This window comes from Hypomesus nipponensis, chromosome 9 (assembly GCF_054491055.1).
Source record: "Hypomesus nipponensis isolate SF chromosome 9, ASM5449105v1, whole genome shotgun sequence".
NCBI classification, from domain to species: domain Eukaryota; kingdom Metazoa; phylum Chordata; class Actinopteri; order Osmeriformes; family Osmeridae; genus Hypomesus; species Hypomesus nipponensis.
In genome coordinates, this window is record NC_140369.1 from 23,450,270 (window position 1) to 23,471,625 (window position 21,356).

Below are 21,356 nucleotides of genomic sequence, written 5' to 3' on the forward strand. Positions count from 1 at the left end.
TTGCTCTTCGTTCGTCGTCTTTCTCGAAATGTTGATGTTGTTGTTGTTGTTGGTAGTGGTGAAGAGGTCAAGCACAAAGGGCTGTATCACCACTAGTTGTAATCAACACAGCGCCACATATCGTACTGGTATATGACATGCGTTCGGCCAATGATTAGGTTTATTCACTGCCATATATATTAGGATAATAGCAGTTGCCCAAAACATAGCATTGTCCAAATAAAGCTAGATTTGAATTGATACCATCATGGAAACGTAGTGACGGAGGGGAAATCATTAACGTACATGCTAAACAGGATCTGCCCCAATACTGACCCCTGGGGTACACCAATATTATTACTGAGGTATGGAAAAGGGCTACTTCCAAAGTGTAGACTTTGAGTCCAATTAGCCAAATATGACTTAATCCATTTGGTGGCTCCAAAATTATCATATTAAAATATGATGATTTTGCTAACAGTTTCTGGAGATTCACAATGTCAAAAGCCTTCTTAAGGTCCAAGAAAACTGTGCCAATTACCCCACCACTATCCAATTTGGAATTAACATTTTCTAGGAAGTAGCAGTTAGCTGTCTCCGTAGAGTGATTAGCGCGGAATCCAATCTGCATTGGGTGCAGAAGCGTGTTCCCTAAGTGTGTTGTCAACTGTTCTGCTACCCATTTTTCACACACTTTGGAAATCACTGATAATACTGTAGTTAGAGACAATTGCTTTATCACCAGACTAACAACTAGGGGATACCACTGCTTTTTTCCAGGAGCTTGAAAAAATATTTTGTCTAGAATTGTGGACCAATCAGTTCCTTTAATTGCATTTTCTAGATTATTCATATAATTCTTAGGGATTGTCTCATAATATGTATTTGATTTAGTATTTGCAAAGCGTTGTCTGGTTAATTTTCTTAACATAAGTGTGATATTGTGATCAAACAGCCCAGTAAGCATGTTATATGATGTGGTTATTCTCTCCTGTTAACCTAATTTGTGTCTAGGTCAAATTGTTTACTCTCGTTGGTTCTTGTATCAGTTGGGTAAGATTGAATTCATTAATGGGGGGTTTAGGGGAATCGATCCAGACATTTAGGGTGCTTTCACACCTGACATGTTTGGTCCGTTTCAATCGGACCATGGTCCGTTTTCTCTGAAAGTACGGTTCGTTTGGAGAGGTGAGAACACGCATTCGAACTCTAGTGCGGATCAAACAACCGAACCATGGTCCCCCTAAAAAGATGGGACTCGGTCCGGTTCCAAGTGAACCATGGTTCGGTTCGCTTTAGGTGTGAACGTAATTGGACTTAATATTGACCTATTCCAGGAAGCAAACCAAAATGTAGTGCATTGTGGGTTGAAAAAGGAATTTACACTTGGCGGAGACAGCCGTTCATTAGCAGCGAAATTAGTTGAGGGAAAGTGGGGCAATGATGAAGTGAAGCAACGGCAAATATGGTCTGATGATCATATTGCAGAGATACTTGTGGAGACAGAGTAGCGAGGTATTTAAATGATTTATTGATATAGGCCTAGGTACTGAAATAAAGCGTCAATATTGCACAGTGGACCAATGTTGGTTGAAAGTTACAAATTTAGACAGCTAAAAGTGTGTGATGTTCTATGGAAAAGTGGTAGCTCGTCAGACGAAAACATATCATTCCCATGGTTTGATAACCTGGATATAATCCTGAGTAAAAGACCAACGAGCAACCCAAAAAACGTGGTCGTGCAACACCAAATAACAATTAAAGATAGTATTGCGATCGCAATACGCTGCTGTTGCTCCATTGTTGTTCGTGACAAGGAAGTGATTTTCCCTCACACATTTTCTGTCCAATAGATTAACAACCTGTATGACCGCGTGTCATAGCTTTTTTTAAATGTCAGGTTTTTTTTCAAACATTGGTTCGCTTAAAACAGGACCGTGTGAACACTAACCGGACCTAATGAAAAATGCAACAAAGTAGCAACTCATCCACTGATTCGGACCAAGCAAACGGACTAATAGGTGTGAAAGCACCCTAAGGAGCCCCCGAAAACACAAGATTCCGATATCTTACATACTTCGTATGAGACATGGTAAAGGCCTCTCTAAGCAATAACTCTGTCCTATTGGTGGTTCAGCATCATTGGCTTCAGTGATGGAACTTTGTGGTGTTGTGGTTAAGACAGTTTTGCCCAAAAACTGCCGAACAGATGCTTCTTTTACAGTGTACCACTTTCCTACTTTCAATGTGTGTCGCCCCACATTGTGAGTGAAATAGACAGAGTTTGATCAGACACAGCATAAACCGTTTTCTGCAAGGTTTTGTTGTTGCATGTCATTGCCTCTCCTCCCTCTCAGCCATAACTTTCACACAGACGGTTACCTTGAAATACAAATAGGATACAAATTAGCTCACAGAATTATTATTAGGCAATTTAAATGTGCACGTTTAACTTCATATGATTTATTTGAATTCACTAGGCTATACTGTGCTGAGCTCATCTTTATATATAAAGCCAACATTGACTCTAGTTATGAAACCCTACCTTCACAAAAAAACTGTGTTTGTGTTTCAAGTTCTAAATTGTGTGCAACCCTATAAATACCTTACTTTTTGATACTCCCGCAACTCATTGATGACTTCAATTGTTTTTGTTGTAATCCAACATGTCATAATCGAAGTTCAGATTGCGTACTCGTTGGCCAAGACATCCGTTGGACCTTTGTGCTGTCTTGACGGAGTACGTCCTCCAACTTGATGGTAGATCTAAAACCACACAACCCAAATATGAATTCATTTACAGTACCTGTCAAAAGTTTGGACACATTTTCCCATTTCAATTGAATGGGAAAATGTATACCAAACTTGAAATGGGAAAATGTGTCCAAACCTTTGACTGGTACTGTAAATACATTGATCTTCCATTAATATACCCTGTCAAAATTCAGTTCTTAACTCACCAGTCTCTTCCTGCCAGGTACCATTGGTGTTTTTGAGGAGAATTTTTTTTGTTGACTCTTACAGCATGCCTGTAAAATATGACTTATTTGATTGGCCTGTGTTGCATATTGGTGATACTTGATGCAAATATCCCACCAACTCCAGCTTACATTTTTTGGCACACTGAATTCTTAATGCCTGAAAACACAACATAGTTAGGATACGTCGAAATTATAGAGTTGCTACTATTCTCAAAACCATAATTTCAACGTTGTCCAAAATATCAAAAAGTTGACTTTTCATTTCTCTCGACGTAGGCTAGGCCAGTGGTTCTCACACTCGCAAATCCCTTCTAGTGGTATGCGGAGAAATTTCAGAAATACCTTCATCATGATATAATTGAAATATGATTTAAATTGTATGGATTCTAAGACAAAGGATTCTAAGAAAGAACTTTTCTGGATTTACAAACATATTCTCAAGGACAACATGGCTCATGGATGCTATTTCAATGACAGTAGTCAATGTGTTATAATGTGTGCTTTTCTCATTTACTTACAATGTTGTTTAATTGATGTTTGAAAATAATTTCCCTTCAGGAAGAGTTAGTCAATTTTAGATGCAAAATAATTGTGTCATACTAACAAAACCATTTATGAAGGTTTATTGTTATACTCTGGAGTTTTACAGGGTTCGTACGGTCATGGAAAACCTGGAAAAGTCATGGAATTTTAAAATGGTTATTTCCAGGCCTGGAAAAGTGTTTGAAAAAAATTAATCCAAAGTTTTGGAAAAGTCATGGAAAGTTGTTTTAATCATATTTTCATGTTGTTCATTTACGCTGAGTTTTAAATAATTCACATCCTTTTAAAAGAAATACGTTCAAAATATAAGCAGGCATACGCTCTCATACTAACTGAAAAGTTCGATGGCCATAGCAACAGTAACTCAGAGAAGCGCGAGGGATCCTTCAAAATGCCAGGAAAGTGTAGATTTAACGATGCTTGGCTACAAATGGAAAGATACATTACAACAGACAAAGACCCGGGACGAGCAAAATGTCGGTTGTGTGGTGGAAAATCATTCGACATTTCAATCATGGGAGAGGCGGCATTAACTAGCCATTCCTAAGGTAGCAAACATCAGAGCGCTGCTGCTAGCAAAGCTACAGCAGCCGGTGATGGGTGCTGCTATCAAAGCTACAGCAGCACCCGGCTTTCTCACCACAGCGAGCTCCACTGCTACGCCTAGCAGCAGGGGTCGATAACCGATGCTGTGACAAAAAATGAAGTCCTAACTGCGAAGGTAATGTGGGCTGAAGGGGCTTATTTTCCCGACTATGACCGGCGTTCTATACATTATGCCGCTTACAGTGGCGGCTCCTGAAAAAATTCTCAGGGGGGGCAATTTTTCTGATGATTAGGTGACCTACACACATTTAAAAAAAGATATGTCCAGCAATAACATGAAGACAGGGGAAGCATATAAGTCAATACCAGAAGCATTTATTGACTGATCTCCATAGTGTTGGCTTACAAAAGCAAAATAAGTTATCACAGTAAAAATAATCAAGGTTGTTCTTTCCCATTCCTCAACACTGCATAAACAATATGCATTTCCATAAACAAATGAAATATCAGCTGAAAATACTGCATCTTGGTATTTGTTCAGATTGCAGGATCAACAAGAGCTTTTGTTTAAGAGTAAAAGAGAAATCCACACTTACACAATAAATAGTAACAGCATGGCAATAACAAGTAACAGCATGGCAATAACAAGTAGACATATTGTTGAGAAGTGGATCTTTAGAACTACATTTTGTGGAATGTAGGATATGACCAAAGTGCTACTTAATAAAAGCAAAGTAACGTTGTCCCAAATAGGGGAGTGAACAAGTGAGGCTTGACCTACTGTGGTCTGGGCATCTTGGCTTTACACATTGAAGACCAAACCAGAATGATGAGGTGCTGCTAAGTTTAACTAAATAATTCTGATATACACATTACTTGCTTCAAAAAGGCCTCATTGTTGAATTGGAAATATGTGCACTTGAGCATAATTCACAACAAGCAAGCAGGAGCTTTTGATAGAGGCTACTGAAAACATTGATGCAAGTTATTGGTAATAAGAAATTTGTATAGACTCCCATATTCTGCTCTCTTGTATAGATTTGTGAAAATGAGCAGTCATAGACATTTTGCCTGAAAACAGAATTTGAAAATAATTTCTAGAAAAGGTAAACACAGCTATCTGTATGGCTTTGTAAAAATGAACAACCACATTTTGGCCATTTGTATAGATTTGTAAATATGAACAACCATATTCTGGCCAATTGTATAGATTTGTAAAAATGAACATGAACTTTTTTTGTTAACTTTTTTTTGAATGAAAAATAACTATTTTAAACAACATCAACTGTGAACTGATTTGGGCGTGTGTGTGTTAAAGAGACAGACAGACAGGGACAAAGAGAGGGAGGCTACATTACTTGTACTGAAACTGTGCTCTTCTCTCTTTCAATGCAGCAAAGCGGTCAATGACTTTCTCATTGAAATCAGGCATGCTGAGGACTAGTTCCCTCTCCATGGAAAGCATGGCCAGTGCATTCAGACGTTCCTGGCCCATTGAATTTCGCAGGAATGTCTTAACTCGTGTCAAAGTTGAGAACCATCTCTCAGCTTCAGCTGTTGTCATGGGAGTAGTTATGAGGATGTTCAACAGAGTCACAGTCTCAGAGAACGTCTCCTGGAGGTTGTAGCTCATGAGAACCTGGTACAGTGCCAGTGCACCACAGCAGCCCTAGAATTCAGGATTCTCATAGATCAGAGAGAGTTCGGTCTTGAGCTTTGCCTTGCTCAGCATGGGGTATGCATTCACAGTGGCATTCAGAGCCTCATCAGGAAATGAATGGCAGTACCTTTCAAACATGTCTGCTTGCAGTAAGGTAGCACTCACAAGGTGGCCAGAGAAAGAGAACCTTTCTTTGGTGTGATCCAGGATAGTGTTGCAGACCTCTTCAGACAGCCTCTGCTTCTCCTCTTCTCTCAAAGCTGTTTTGGGTCTTTTGGCTCCTGTTGCTTCTTGCATCTGCTGTTGAGAGGAGTCCCTGAAGGCAAACAGACCAATGTGTTTGTTGGCTTTGTACAGTATTGTTGTCTATGTGATGCACAGGTATATGCAATGTATCCATGTATAGTACAAATACTTCAGTTCCACTTAAAATGGGCAGGGATGCATAAAGTCTTTAGTGTTTAAGTTAGCCTTTGTGTCTCACATAGCCTGGATGTTCAGCACAGTATACAGTGGTGCTCATAAGTTTATGAGCCCATGCTAAAGTTGACTAAAAAGAGGATTAAAAAAAGAAAAGAAAATTGGTGTCCTTCAAGGTTGGATTTTCCAACTTTCCAACTCATTAAGATCAATTTCCAAAAGATGATTTAAAAAAAAAAAAAATCCTCTTTTTAGTCAACATTAGCATACACTTATGAGCACCACTGTACAGTACACATAGTATATAAAATAAACTAGATTACACCACTGGCCATATATAATGAGTATAATGTAATTTCAAATACAGTCTCCTTTCATGCATACATTTTCAAATAAAGCTCTGCTTTGATAAAGATCGAATGATATTGTTTAATCTTACCTTATGGCCTGCACACTGCTTGTGAAGCTGTCGAGGGCACGTTTGATGAAGACAACATCGATGTCCTTCTTCTGTAGCTTCTGGTACAGAATGTCGACGTGAGGCATGATTTTGTGAAAAAGCCCCAGGAAAATAATAAAATCTTCATCAAGTAGCATCCTCACGTAGCCAGATGCCTCTCTCACGGTGGGCTGGTCAAATGAACCCAATGAACCCGTCCGGATGGCTTCAAAACATTCTATGAGGTCGTCTCGATTCTCGTAGACAGTGTTCACGACTCTGCTGTTGAAGTTCCACCGTGTGGATGAAGCTCTGGGCATTCTTCGTGCAACAGTCTGTTCAAGAATGCTGGTGCGTTTGGGTGACCGGGAAAAAAAAAGTTGCAATCCCGCTCAGATCAGAAAAGAAAATGTTCACTTTTTTGATGCGAGAAGTAGCTTGCTGCATTATCAAATTCAGCTGATGCGCATAGCAATGCACGTAATGGGCATTCTTGAAATGCTCACACACCTTTTGCTGCACACCAGCCTTCTCTCCCCTCATCACACTGGCTCCATCGTAAGCTTGCGCAATGAGTTTGACTTTCTCGTCGTCGGCAAAAAGACCGTTCAAGTCTCTCCAAAAGCACACTGGCGATTGAGACTGAGGTTGATTGAGATGGGAAGGAACTCAAAAAAGCACTCCTGCACTTTGTGGTTGCTATCTATGTACCTCAGCACAAGCACCTGTGCAGCTGTGTCTGTGTAGAAACGTCAGTGGTCTCGTCAGCTTGGATAGCTACGAAGTTCGCCGACTTCACCACCTCCACAATATGTTCCCTCATGACCGCTAGCATACACTCCAGTAGCTCGTTTTGAATGGTCTTTGATGTGCCCTTGAAAACTTTAGCATTTTTAAGATGGTCATCAAACACCTCATCTAACTGTGCCACAAAGTTGACATGTCCAAGAAAAATACCAGGGTTGGTGGAGCCCTCAGTTTCATCTTTGCCTCGCAAAGCTAACTCAAACACTCCGCAAAACTTCACACACTGGATTAGCCGGCTGAGGATGTGGCGGTTCTTGCTAACCTCATCGTTGTGGCGGCGGACAGCTAGCCTGTATCCCTCATCCAGTTGAGTGGCAATGTTCACTCTCCCCAAAGCAGACAATCTCAAACAGCTATCCATGTGGGTCTTTGACAGCTCATGTTTCTTAATCTTTTCTGAAAGATGGTGCATTTCCGTTACACCAGTCGCTGTCCAAGCGGTGCTGTCTGCCGTGCTGCCTTCAGGGTGAAAGAGTAAGCAGGGGTAGCAGAAGACTGCATTAGCTACATCGCAGCCTGCTAGCCAGGTTTTTCGTTCATACCAATTTTTGGAAAATCCTCGGGTGTAGGACTTTCCCCCTTTAGTAGAATTATTAAATTTGGTCTGGGAGGTCCTAATTGTTTCGTTGCCAATTTATCTTGATTTGTTCACCGACAAAAAGGAACTTCTTTCAAAGAGACAATCGAGTTGCACTGAACGCTAGCCATCTTGACAGTTAGTAAGTGATTGACGCTGCTACCCGCTCTTTTCTTAGTTACGTTCATGGTTCATGGTTATGTTACGTATGACAAAAGCGCGTAAGTGCAAGCCCTCCCGGAACCCATAGAGATTGTATTGAAAGCTCTGATATTTGAAAAAAAAGATTTTACATGAGAGTCTATGTGAGACTTCTAGGGCGATTTTCAACCTGACTGAAATCGCCCCAAAAGGGGCGGGGCCATTTGAAGCACGACTTTAGCCTGATTGGACATTTAGTGGCAGATCAGACGTCTAGATTAGAACACTGATAACGACTGTTGCCGTGATATAATTCTCTAGGTGCAAGACTCTACTTCCGTTCTACTTCCGCTCCCTTGAGTGTGTGTGGCCATACTTCCGGCAATATGGCGATGTTTTACACAAGATGTCTTCAAGACCTGCCCAAGCTGACAATATCCGACGTCCACAGACTCGTCCGGAAAGGATGCTCTGCCCCCCGGAGTAAGCGGGAAAAGGGGTACAAAATGTACCTTTCTAGTTTTATTGACAACTATGAAGGTAAATTTGAAATTGACAGCAAAACACATTCACATTGTGGGATCGCTAATTAGCTAGCAGTAGATATGTAGCTAACATTTAAGTCAGTTGTCCTTTATAGATTTTAGATTTGTAGAATTATCGATTGTTTTTAAACGTTCAATGTTTTTTAGTTGAGGTGCATACGACCAAAACAAAAACGCAGCACCCTGAAAAAGCGCTAACTTTTCATAACCAGATAAAACGATTCAATCAGGCGCAGCTTTCAAACGTTTTGACAGCTGTCTAAACGTAGTGTGCCATACTAGCGTTGGGCTATACAGATGTCAATTTAGGATTAGTATGATGTCAAAGGTCGGCCTACCGAATAGTGGTGTTTTGTCTAACGTTACATGAATGATGTTGAATTCCCACAGTGTCAAACAAAGATTCTGCAGGGAGGGTGAACGTCAGGGCTGTCTGTTATAGGTCCATGAGGAAGCATGAGAAGCCTCACGACCTCAGAGTAGGGGAGAAAACATGTGTTTAACCAGTTCAAATCTGATTCTAGGGTATTTGTGTGGCTATAGTTGGTGATGTGGATGTAGAATAACAATAATAAAACTGAAGTATAAGTTTATTTGACTTAAACCTGAACTATACTTTCATGGACACCCCAGAAACTGTTTTTTACTGCTCACGTTCTTTGGAGCAGAAGTTAAAGTAGGCCTGTTCATGATGGGTACATTAGTCAGTGTGAGGTAAGACCTGATTTTGTACCCTCAATCTAGGCTATACTAACTTGTTAAACGCTTTACTAACACTGTTCTTCTAACTGTATTATAATACCAAGAAAATCTAATGACTTAGTATAATTGTAATACTAAAATCATGTTTTATTCATAGATTACTTTTGAGGACAGCTCACCGATTCAGATTGCTGTGGCTGAGTGCTCCTGTGTGGCTGGAACTGCTCTTTGCAACCACAGTGTTGCACTACTGTATCAGACTACGAAATACTCTACGTTGCAACTGAAAGCAGTACCGCCTGTTCTCAGCTGCACAGAAACTGAGCAGCGATGGCATAAACCACAAAGACTGGTAAGTACTTAAGAACTTAAGCTAATCACAAATAGTTGATGTTTCATTTATTTTTTAAATTGGATATAAACTCTACCCAACTTGTTTACAAAGCACAATGAAGACAAAACAGTCGCATCATTACCACATCTATTACAGTTAGTTATTGTAGCTCTGCCAATCGCATTAAGAGGGGATTGGAGAAACTTGTGAAGCCTTTTTGGTGTATTAGTGTGGTTACTTTGTGATGGTATGTTATGGTGGCTAACCAACTTCTGTCCTTAAGGTTTGTTTGTTTACTTGATAGGGTGTGAAACCAGGCAGAGTGTGTAACATGGTCTTCATCTCAACTAAACCCAAGTCAAGACAGTACACAGCTGCTGATGGTGTAAGGTAATATTCACTGTCAAGTAATAATGTATTGTGCAGTCATTGTCAGATTATTTTAGTTTTGAGTTAGTTTATTTTTTTCTAATTATGACATAACTGTTTTAAAAGGAGCAAGCGCTACAAAGCAGTGCGGGGGGACTTGCCAGACCCAGATGTCCTGAAGGTCGACGAGGCATACCAGGACTTCATGGCAGACCTTGCTCCTCTAATTACCACACTCTCCATAAGTGATGATGTCCCCCTTGTCGATTCAGCCTTTGGGACCGTTCAAGAAGGCAGCCCTATTTCATACCAGCACCCAGTGCTCGTGAGTAGGGTAATCACCCACCACCCAGACGCACCCCCTCCACCACCCTTGCCGTTAGATGGTCACAGGCTGGACCCAACCACATGTTCCTTTGTGTGCACTCAACAACAACACCTAAATGTCATGTCGCTTAACATCACTTTCGACATGGCAAGATCCATCGAGATGGCCACAAGGGAACAGAGTGGCAGTGCAGAGTGGCACAGCCTGAGGAAGATGAGGCTCACCTCATCCAGGTTCCGGGAAGTGTGCCATGTCCGAGGTCACAGCTCTGCAGAGAACCTTGCAGAACGCATCCGCAAAGGTGGGGTTCAGACAGCCTTGATGAAGAGGGGGCTGGCACTGGAGCCAGTAGCCATTCAAGAATATGCCCACATGAAAAACGTAAACTATTGGCCATCAGGATTTGTCATCCAGATGCTCCCTGGCTCGGATCTTCTCCAGATGGTGTTGTTTTTGATCCAACGGAGGCACCACCATTCGGGCTGGTGGAGGTGAAGTGCCCCAATGTGAAGAGCTATGTCGACTGCGGGTACCTGCACATGCAGAGTGGCGCCTTGCACCTGAAGCCAGGCCACAGCTACTATTGGCAGGTGCAGGGCCAGCTGCTTATCACTGGAATGCAGTGGTGCGATTTTGTGGTTTTTGCAGAGGAGGACGTTCTTGTACAAAGAATTTATAAGGATGCGGAGGTCTCTAGGGTTATAAGGGAGAGGGGGGATTATTTCTTTTTCTACCATTACTTGATCTGATATTTTAAAAATCAATCCTTCATTCAATCAGTTTTTTTCCAATCAGTTGATAAATGATCTTGTTCTGGTTTTATAATATTTTTTACAAATCTATACAAAACACAAAAAAAGGTGTGTACATTTAGTCATTTAGCAGATGCTCTTATCCAGTGGCAAGTGCCTTGCCCAAGGACACAACGTCATTTTGTGAGGCCGGGAATTGAACGAGCACCCTTCTGATTAATAGCCCGATTCCCTAACCGCTCAGCCATCTTCTCCCAGCATGCACAACCCGCCCTCTCCAGAGGATTCAGAACGCGGCGGCCCGTCTGGTCTTCAATCTACCCAGACGCTCCCATGTTACCCTGCTCCTCATCTCCCTCCACTGGCTTCCCATCACGGCCCGTATCAGATTCAAGACTCTGGTACTGACCTTCTGAGCGGTGAAAGGGACTGCACCCGACTACATCAAGTCTCTCCTGCAGCCTTACACCCCCACCCACCACCTACGGTCTTCTTCTGACAACCGTCTGGTGGTCCCACCGCTCAAGAGCTCGTTGATTGTTCTTCTACAGGACTTGCACTTTGAGTTTCATGTTGTTTAATTGTAACTTGTATAACTGCATGCTCTTATGGTTCTTCCCTTAGGCACTTATTTGGTTTTTCACAATGTATGCTTCATGTTTTGGCTGCTTGCAATGTTTGGGGCTACCTCGTTGTTATGATCAGTAACCTATGCTCTTTTGTAAAGCTCTCTCTTGGAAGTCGCTTTGGATAAAAGCGTCTGCTAAATGCATAAATGTAAATGACTATCTGTTCAGATTAACAAATCTCTACAAAACCTACAGCTAAGGTCACTAATGCAGGCCTACAATTGACTTCAGACCATACCTTTTGTACAGATTGAAATGAGAGCCTGAGTGTAAATAGTGTGGATTTTTGATATTGGATCATTGAGTAGGTGTTCAATATTTCCTTATTAAATTCTACATGTTCAAATGTAATCTCTGGTGCATTTTAATTTCAACCCAAAGCTAATGTAATGATGATAATGACACAAATATTTGTTTTGAACAAGCAAGATAGATGTTTAATTCATTGCTGAGTTGCCCATGCCTTCACTAACGGCCCATTCTGATAATTGACCAGGAAGCAGGCCACACTGAACAGTTCATCAATGTTTCCGCAAGTAGACAGTGGTATGTCCTTGTCGAACAGTTTGTTCTCTTTCACTCTCCTTATGCACCTCGCAGACATGCAATTGACTGTGTCTGTATGACATCCTCTCGACTCATTTGTCGTTTGTTGCTGAGAAAGGCAGGCCGGTACACCTTACAAGGGGCAAGGTTGTCCACAACAAACCCTTTGTCCACCATGATCGCCATACCTGGCTTCAGCAGCTTGACAATCCCAGACAGCTTGAAGATCTCACGATCACACATAGAACCCGCATACAGTCACACAAAGGTGACAGCACCGTGGGGTGCCATGCCAATCATGGCCTTGAATGTAGTGTGCGATTTGTAGGTAGAGAAAACCTCACTCTGAAGGAGCAGAGAGGATGGCGTTTGACAGAAAATCTCTGTACAATCAAGGATCACCTGTGTATCAGAAAAAGCTGCAAACTCAGCTGGCAGGTGAGCTCTCACTATCTCTGGAGGAATCCAAAGGCGCTGGCTTCCCAGCAGGCAGTACAAGAAATGAGTCCATGTGGAGATGATCCGACTTGCAGTAGTGCGGTGAATGCTGAACCTCTCTGCAAGGTCCCTGAGAGGAAAACCCACTCACAGGTACATCAGGAACAACAGAAACTCGTCAATGGGTCTCAGTTTCTGTTGACAAAACAAAAGCCTCTGTTTAGTTACCTTGACATTGTTATAAAGTATACATTTAGAACATAATACCAAAATCAGCTGGTTGGCTTTTACTTTTAAGTTAGATGTAGTTTACTCCACAAACCAACAGGGGCAATTACGAAATAAAAAAAATTCTGTCTAATTTCAGAGTTACATTAGGCCTACAACTCTATGCACGTCATATTACCTACCGTTGTTGGGTGATGGACTGTGCTGATGCTGGCAGAGGCCGTCTTGGTGCTGGTTATGCGCACCATCTTGTGGATCACAGCAGGTTCGATTAATCTCCAAAATGCCATGAAAGTCTTGTAGGACGCAAACCTAGTATAAAAGCGCACGTCCTCGTCTGATGCAGAAAGGCGCTCTATCCCAAAGCGCTGGCGAAGTTTGAGGACTTCCAACTGCTGCTGTAGCTCCCTAATCTGGCAACGTAGAGCTTCGTTCTCGTCGGCCAAATTACTATCCCTCGCTGCTGTTTTAGGGACTACACAATAGTCGTGATCCGGAGCCATTTCGGTCTCCGAGTCCGAGTCTGACTCTGGTGCGGGACTCTCAGCCCGCGGACGCCTTTCCCAGACGCTCGGTCTGGGCGTAGGTAGTTTGTACCCATTCCATGAAAAGAAAACTGGTACGGCTCCCTTCTTCATCCTCCTCAACCCCGCCGATGTCACGTTTAAATCAGTCTGCTTAAAATGCCGACTACAGACCCGGGTGTTTTTGGTCGGGTTGAAGTCATCCCTCCGGATATTCTGCATCCACTTAGCCCGTACCGCAGCGTCAACGGGGAATGAATGAAAGCTGACTACTTTGTTGAAACGAGACGAAACGGTACATAATGGCACACAACAATGAAGTGCTGACGATGTCACTCTCTGAAAGGCAAGTCGTTTTTCTTTAATCCTAAAAACGCTCATTGTGAAATAATGATCTCTCTGGTAATTTAACTTGTTCGCTGTTTTCTCCCGCTCTCGCTGTCAGATCGCCGGAAGTTGTTACCGGTAGTACTGCCACACACATTCAAGTTCGAACGTCAACCCGCCGCCATATTGTGCACGGAGCCTATTGATTAGAAAAAAATCCCTTCCTTTTCCCGTTTGGCAGTGCGTCGCCCATATCGCCCTAATGAACACACCCCCCTGGCCGCTTATAACACAGCTACCTGCCAAAAAAATAACTTAACACAGTGTGTCTTTTTACAATTTATTTGTTACCATTTGTAGTGTTGATCAGCAGAAAAATAGTTCACCAAAGACGTTGAACTTCATAGACGTTGAACATTCTTTAGGCTTCAAATCAGCTGACGTCGCTAAGCAACGGAATACGCTGGGGTTGAAAAGTTACCGGACTGCTTGCGGAGTGCTACGAAAGATGCGAATCCGAGGCAAAAAGGCCACTTCCCTTGACGGCGGTCAAAGCATTCTACAGTATTACGAACAGCCATGTAATACAACTTTTTAACGTATACACCGAGATTTCACAAAAGGTTTGGTCATGGAAATTTGGTTTAAAGTCATTGAAAAGGCATGGAAAAGTCGAAATCCATTGGTCAAAATGTGTATGAACCCTGGTTTCAACATTCTATGGACATTTGAAATTTAACTTGAAGCTTGTACTTCACACCTCTACGCAAATCTCAAGATGACGCCCAGGTGGGGAGTAACTGACCAATGAAAGAGTTTACCTTCACCTAGATACCACCCTTGTTCTTGGGAGTATAAAACCCCTCAAAGTACAAGTGTAACGGGGGCAAATATCATACATGAACATGTGTTTGGGGGTGGGACAGCCTGTCTCTTTCTGTGGATTTGTTGTGTGTGTGCTTTTGAGACGTCCCTCTGCAGGTGTTCCCAATTGTGTTGGCTGATTGGCAACCTACCGGATTGGTTTAGGCGGCGCATAAAAACAAAGACACGCTACGGACAACAAAGATTTGCATAGACTACGACAAGAGTCTGAACCAGCGACTCACCTTTCGGAGCCCTGAGCGATCGGCCAAGACAACTACGCCGAGTTCTAGCAACGCACGCATCTTCCTCGGCCTAAGGAAAGTAACCACGCCAAAACGTGATCACGGAACAACTGGGCCGGGGTCAGAATTGTTGTTTGGTGACCATTATTGCTTCCTTGCCCCCCAGCCTGGACGGAGTGGCAAGAGTACGGGAGAACTACACCAGGGCCATACAGGCATCGCCGGCCAGAGCGCCTCGTTCACCCAACCTCCTGCTGGATTCCTATTGGCTAAGCCGTGGGTTGGATCGTGAGAACCCAGGACTGTGGTTGGCCTGTGAGCCGCCCCCCCCCGTTTGAGCCTTAGATAGAGTTGTAAGTTACGATTAGACGTTTCACTGGCTGCCCGCAGTGCCTTCATTTGTATGTTGTAAATCCCTGTCTAGAGCTCTAGATGTCTGCGTGGTAACATTGTGTGGTGTTTACTCGTTGACTGAATTGATTGCACCATTTGCACAGACGATTGTAGTGCCGAGTTGATCGCACCTTCTTGCACATACGATTTCAGAGTTACTTACTAGTATTGGTTTTGCACATGTGACGCTTACTACGGTGAAGAAGGGGCTGAGTCAAAAGGCGTGACCGAAAGAACGAGATCGCAAATACAAGCGGTCGAAATGAGCTTTCTCCGCAGGGTGTCCGAGCTCCCCCTTAGAGATAGGTTGAGAAGCTCGGTCATCCGGGAGGGGCTCAGAGTAGAACCGCTGCTCCTCCGCGTCGAGAGGAGCCAGCTGAGGTGGCTCGGGCATCTGATTAGGATGCCTCCTGGACGCCTCCCTGGTGAGGTGTTCTGGGCACGTCCCACTGGGAAGAGGCCCTGGGGAAGACCCAGGACACACTGGAGGGACTATGTCTATCGGCTGGCCTGGTAACGCCTCAGGGTCCACCAGGAAAAGCCGATGGAAGTGGCCGTGGAGAGGGAAGTCTGGGCCTCCCTGCTTAGGTTTTTGACCCCGCGACCCGACCCCCCGGACAAGCGGTAGATAACGACGACGATGCTTACTACGGAAGTTGCACATGGTCATTTAGATTGCTCTAGCCCCTTCTGCAGCTTTGATACATACTATCCATTGCCACTGCTGGCGCCCAGTCTAGCCGTCTTATGATTGAACTACTTCTTCTGCTGGTATTTTATAGTGCAATAGTTTTACTGTTTTAAATCTTGTAAAAAAAAAAAAACCTTTACGAATACGTTTCTGTATTGTTGTGTATCTGAGGGTCAAACATTAAGAACCTGCTACGGTTACATAATCACCCCCGCTTGTTCGTAGGAATTAAATTGAAGTCGCGTCATTTCTACCTATTCCTCTCAATCTGCACTTTCACTGAAAGCCCGGAACTTTGACGAGAGATTCCGCTTTTGATTAGTTGGACATAACAAACCATTGACTCGACTTTTCTTACATTTACATTACATTTAGTCATTTAGCAGACGCTCTTATCCAGAGAGAATTCCAGTAAGTACAGGGACATTCCCCTGAGGCAAGTAGGGTGAAGTGCCTTGCCCAAGGACACAATGTAATTTCGCAAGCCGAGTTGAATCACGATATGGTTTGGTTGCTAAGCCTAACGTTCTACCCACCCAAGTCAATCCAGTTTGCTTCAACAACAGAAGTGGAAACAAGTAATATTATCATTTCAAATGATATGTAGTCAATCTGTTGAAAACAGTGTTGCGTAGACATAATAGATTTATTTGCGCGTTTTTATTTCAAGTCTCCACCTTCGGTGTTTCAGTGAGTGCTGCTGTTGGCCGTGTTGCGTTCTTGCTCCCCAGCTTCACTCGTTGAAAACCAACCAATCAGCGCGCAGCTTATCTAAATATTAATGAGCATATCATAAAAGGAGAAAAGCTAGTGTTTTTTCCCGGGAACATTTCAGAGGATCTATCAGGGGGCATAGAAGGGCACCCGGGCCATTTTTAACCCAACCAATGTACATACCCTATTCGGAGACCTTAAGGAACAGTGTGAAATACCCCAAAAAAACAGTCAATCGCCCCTTTAAAGGGAATGTGAGATGATGCTCTGATTGGTTTATTGCACGTTACGCCCAAACCACACCCATTAGTAATGTAGCTACTTCAGACCAACCCTTTTTAGATTTGCGCCAGTCACAAAGTCATTTATCCCTCCGGCAAAATAGCAACCAAGCTGGAGTCACGTCCACAAAGTTACTTGCGTTTTGATACTTGCGTTTCAGATCGTCAAAATAGGGCCCTGAGTGTGTCCCCACCTTCAAGAAAAGGCTCAAGACGCACTTGTTCCGGGAGTACAACCGTACTTAGGAATGGTTTTCTGGATCCAATGTTGCTTTCATCAAAGATCACAATTACTCTTGCTTAGAGACTTGTTGCTCTTGGTGGTTTGTGGTAAATTATTTAAATTGTTGTACTCGCTGTGAAATATTTTTTACTGTTGCTTGCTTTTCTACAGGTACATTTGCACTTATATAGGGTGACCAGACGTCCTCTTTTACCCGGACATGTCCTCTTTTTGAGTAAAAAATGCGTCCGGCAGGGATTCCAAAATCGTCCGGGATTTTACCTTGTCGGATATTTGTGTTTCTCCGGGTCTTTCACAAACTAGTTATTACGCCCTTACAAGTTTTGGAAAGGGTATCTCCGTTACGTTCCACCTTCTTGCTTGAGCTCTGACTGTAATGAGAACTGTCATTGGTCAATCGCCTTCTCAGTGTTGCCAGATGCAATGCTTTAATATATGGACAAGACACATTAAAGAAATTAATTTAATGTCCCCCCCCCCAAAGCGACGAAGTGTCCTCTTTTTCACAAACTCAAATCTGGTCACCCTAACTTATAGCGATTCATGTTGTTTAATTTTAACTTGTTTAACTACATGCTCTTATTTTTCTTCCCTTTGGCACTTATTTTGGTTGTTCACAATATGCGCTTCATGTTTTGGCTACCCGCAATGTTTTTGGGGCTATCTTGTTGGTTTTATCAGTGACCTATGCACTTTGTAAAGCTCTTTCTTGGAAGTCGCTTTGGATAAAAGCATCTGCTAAATGAATACATGTAAATGTTATGTTTTTCTACAACGATAACTACAGATATTATGATATACAGAAAATATTAATATCTTGAACCTTTTTATAAAGCCAACTTACCAGTAAAATTGCATCATTGTATAAGGCTGCAACGTTGTGGTTCATTTTCACACTTCTTTTCTGGCATCAAATTTTGACAGCCTTTTTTGCTGTATTTTTTTTGCAGGTTGCAGCTTCCTACAGTTGCCACATTGTTTGTGCACAAAACGTAGCATTTTTGCAGAAATGTCAACTATTTTTCACAGAGTGCTTATTCTGTGAACGTGTCACCAAATATTAGATTTTTCATCATTTCACAAAATGATGTGATACTGGGTTGGTCTTCCTGGCCCTTCTACAAGTACAAACATTCCATTGTCCGATCAAAAATGTATTGTTCTCTGTCCAGGCCAGCTGCATCAGGTCCGTCACACCAACCATCGAACCAGACTTCTCAGAGTATCTGAAAAATGATGCTTTCTTTTAGCATAGAGTTCTGCTTCAGACCTTTAAGTTGCAAGTTAATCTTTACTAAAGAACTGCTCAGCAGATATGAAAATAAACTGAATCTTCATCTCAGTATCGATGTGACTGCTGATCAGGATGACAGAGAGTGAAAACTAATTGCATTTTACAAAACACCCAGAGTGCAGTGGGCCGCTCCTTTCAAATGCAGACTACAAGGTGATGATTGGATTTAGGAGTCAGTGCATATTTTGCCATAACGTGTGTTGCATATAAATTCTTTTTTATTCTTCATGGACTTTTGTAGATGACGCTGACGTAGGAGACGGTGTGATGTGACATCAGCTGTCTTCAATAATACACAAGCTGAAACATGGATTCCAATTGAACCTAGGTGGGTTGGGTTGAAAATAAAAGCAATATAAATCAATACTTACAACCATTATTTATTAAATTGATATGCCTCTATTCATTGAATACGGCATTGAAGCTTTTAGATGGGAAAAAGACCACCTTGATGCATCTCAAATTCTTATTGAAAGTGACATGGTACAGTAAAGTACAGTGCATAATGTACATGATGGCTGGTAGAATGATGGCCATTCTTTTCTCAATGGAGGTCCCAGCACAGCAGTGGTCAATGTTCTAGCAGGGGAGACACTTGAGAAATCCTGCAGAGACTCAAATTTGTAAGACTGTCCAGACCTTGACCATCTGGACACAATTTAACGGAAGAGGGCTCCTGGGTTTCTGGTGCTGATGTTCTGGACTCCTCCCTCCTCACTGACTTCCATCGTGAGCATCCCAACGACCCCGCCCTCGTGGAGGCCCTGCCGTAGGGGCCGGACGTTGGCGTCGGGAGCCGCCCGTGGGGACGGGGGTGATGTGACAATCAGGTCCCCTTGTCTCAGATCACCATCACCTGAGTACTAAGAGGGAACTCCCTCTTCACACCTGCAAACAATGACACCAATCAGTCCACTCCCTTCTGCTCTGTGTATATAATGCTGGGGATACACTAAACTATTTTTTTAACCTCATAAGATTTTCAAACTGTGAGAGACCACAAACATGACAAAAAATCCTAGATTTAGCAATTTTGTGCCATGATTTGACAAAGACAGCACACCACACACAAACAGATTTCCAACCAGTGTCCCGACTGTTAATACAAGAAATCTGTGCAAAATCTGTTGAGACTTAAGAATAAGCATGGCGGACGATATGCAGGTGATAGTATTTGGAATAATTTTCACAGAAAATTCACGGAAAGAAAGAAAAGGTTTGGTTGTTGCAACAAATCAATTCCACTTTGTGCTGCGCTGTGACTCTGTTTGTTATGCTTCCGTCTTCTCTCAGCTTGATTTCTGATTGGATATTTTTTCGTTTCACGCGATAAACTTGGGGTTTGTCCTCGGGGTTCCCCCCACACATCAGGATTTCTGATCGTAAATATTCAAAATGTTGAATATTTACGATTTGTGAGCCTCCGACATCCTTCCGAGCAGATCTGGTCACTCTTAACACACCTCACACCTAGGGAACATCTGATAAGATAATCTGAGGAACCATCAAGCCAATCGGGACATTACCTAAGATTGTCAAAAGGGTCGAAATCAGCCCGATTATCCTGTGGTGTGTCCCCAGCATAAGCCAGTCACTCCCTTCACTCTGTGCTGAGTCTTATTAACGATATAGTGACATTTCTATGCAAGATACAGATAGACCCTGTGATATACTGACCTTGTTTTTGCCCCCGCTCCCGTATATGCTCCACCTGTACTATTCCTAGACGCCGTGATCCAGACCCTTGCCTGTCCTGTGGAACCTGACCAAGCCTAGCCTTCATTGCCCAGTCCGCCCCTGTTTGACCTACGCCTGTGACCTGACTACCCTTTTGGATTTCCTCTCTGGCTCTGATAACTGGGTATGATCCCCGCCTGTCCGACCACGCCTCAATAAACTTGCACTTGGATCCAGTACCCCTTGTCTTGGGAGTCGGTCCGTAACACTCACATTGCTGCACATTTTACTCTGTCTTCATTTGCTCATACTCTATCCCAGTTGCAAATTGGGGGTGGGACAATATAAATATAGCTTTGCCAGTGTGGTTCCTTATCACAACTATCATCAACATGCTGTTGATTTTGGAAGAGAGAGAAGCTTTTGACAAACACAAAACTGCCCCTTAGCCAAGCTAAATCCTAAAGCTAAAGACGGTTAGTGACCGAAAGCTGCAGACTACAGCCTAAACATAGTCATAGATCAAGAGTTATGAATAACATGTACAAATAGATGTTGAAACAGATATTCAGAATTCCAACTCAGTGCTCTGTAGTAGCTGTCATCCACAGTGTCACTTCCAGGTGCCGTAAAACACCTGAATTCATGACCCCTAGGGACCGCACTGCACTTTATGGACTATGTCTTCTTTCAGCTACTTACCAATTTCTATAATTAATTGACTTATTTATTTATGACTGTGTTCATATTGACTAGATCTCTTTTTGATGTCTTAATTCATGTTTTACTACATTGTCCTGTCATACTATGTGGGTGGGTTTGACCAGGAGAAGTGCAATTGAATGTTGTTGTTATATGACAATAAAGGCATTCAGTCATTTATTCAGTAGCTGTCATCTCAAATCAGTGCTGTGAGTTGGCTCAATACAAATCAATTGTATCATCCAGAATGGTGACAAATATGTGTTTGTGTGGCCAATGAAATCCGATGGCATTTACTTTTCACGACAGATGATAATGAGACGATCAATAAGTGAATAAGTGCAATAGGAGTGTTATTGTGCTTTTAGGTGCTTAGGTTCAATTTGACTTCATTTTTAGGATTCTTGAATTGACTACACGTCAATTACATGTTCTC

The 21,356-nt window shown here is 42.6% G+C and overlaps 1 protein-coding gene and 2 long non-coding RNA genes across 3 annotated transcripts; 2 read left to right on the forward strand and 1 right to left on the reverse strand.

The window, feature by feature from the left end:
- Nucleotides 1–4,437: 4,437 nt before the first annotated feature.
- On the reverse strand, nt 4,438–6,888 carry LOC146273551 (uncharacterized). Its single transcript, XM_084704005.1, has 2 exons — nt 6,569–6,888; nt 4,438–6,025 (listed from the first exon to the last, which is right to left on the reverse strand). Exons 1-2 carry the CDS (start codon nt 6,886–6,888, stop codon nt 5,719–5,721), a joined length of 627 nt encoding a protein of 208 aa, XP_084560131.1. The 3' UTR covers nt 4,438–5,718.
- Nucleotides 6,889–9,557: 2,669 nt separating this feature from the next.
- LOC146273552 (uncharacterized) lies at nt 9,558–12,057 on the forward strand. Its single transcript, XR_014766427.1, has 3 exons — nt 9,558–9,692; nt 9,979–10,064; nt 10,170–12,057. It is a non-coding gene; the product is annotated as an uncharacterized LOC146273552 (long non-coding RNA).
- A 1,100-nt stretch (nt 12,058–13,157) lies between these two features.
- Nucleotides 13,158–21,042, forward strand: LOC146273553 (uncharacterized). The gene is made up of 3 exons (XR_014766608.1): nt 13,158–15,277; nt 18,783–18,869; nt 20,282–21,042. It is a non-coding gene; the product is annotated as an uncharacterized LOC146273553 (long non-coding RNA).
- Nucleotides 21,043–21,356: the final 314 nt, after the last annotated feature.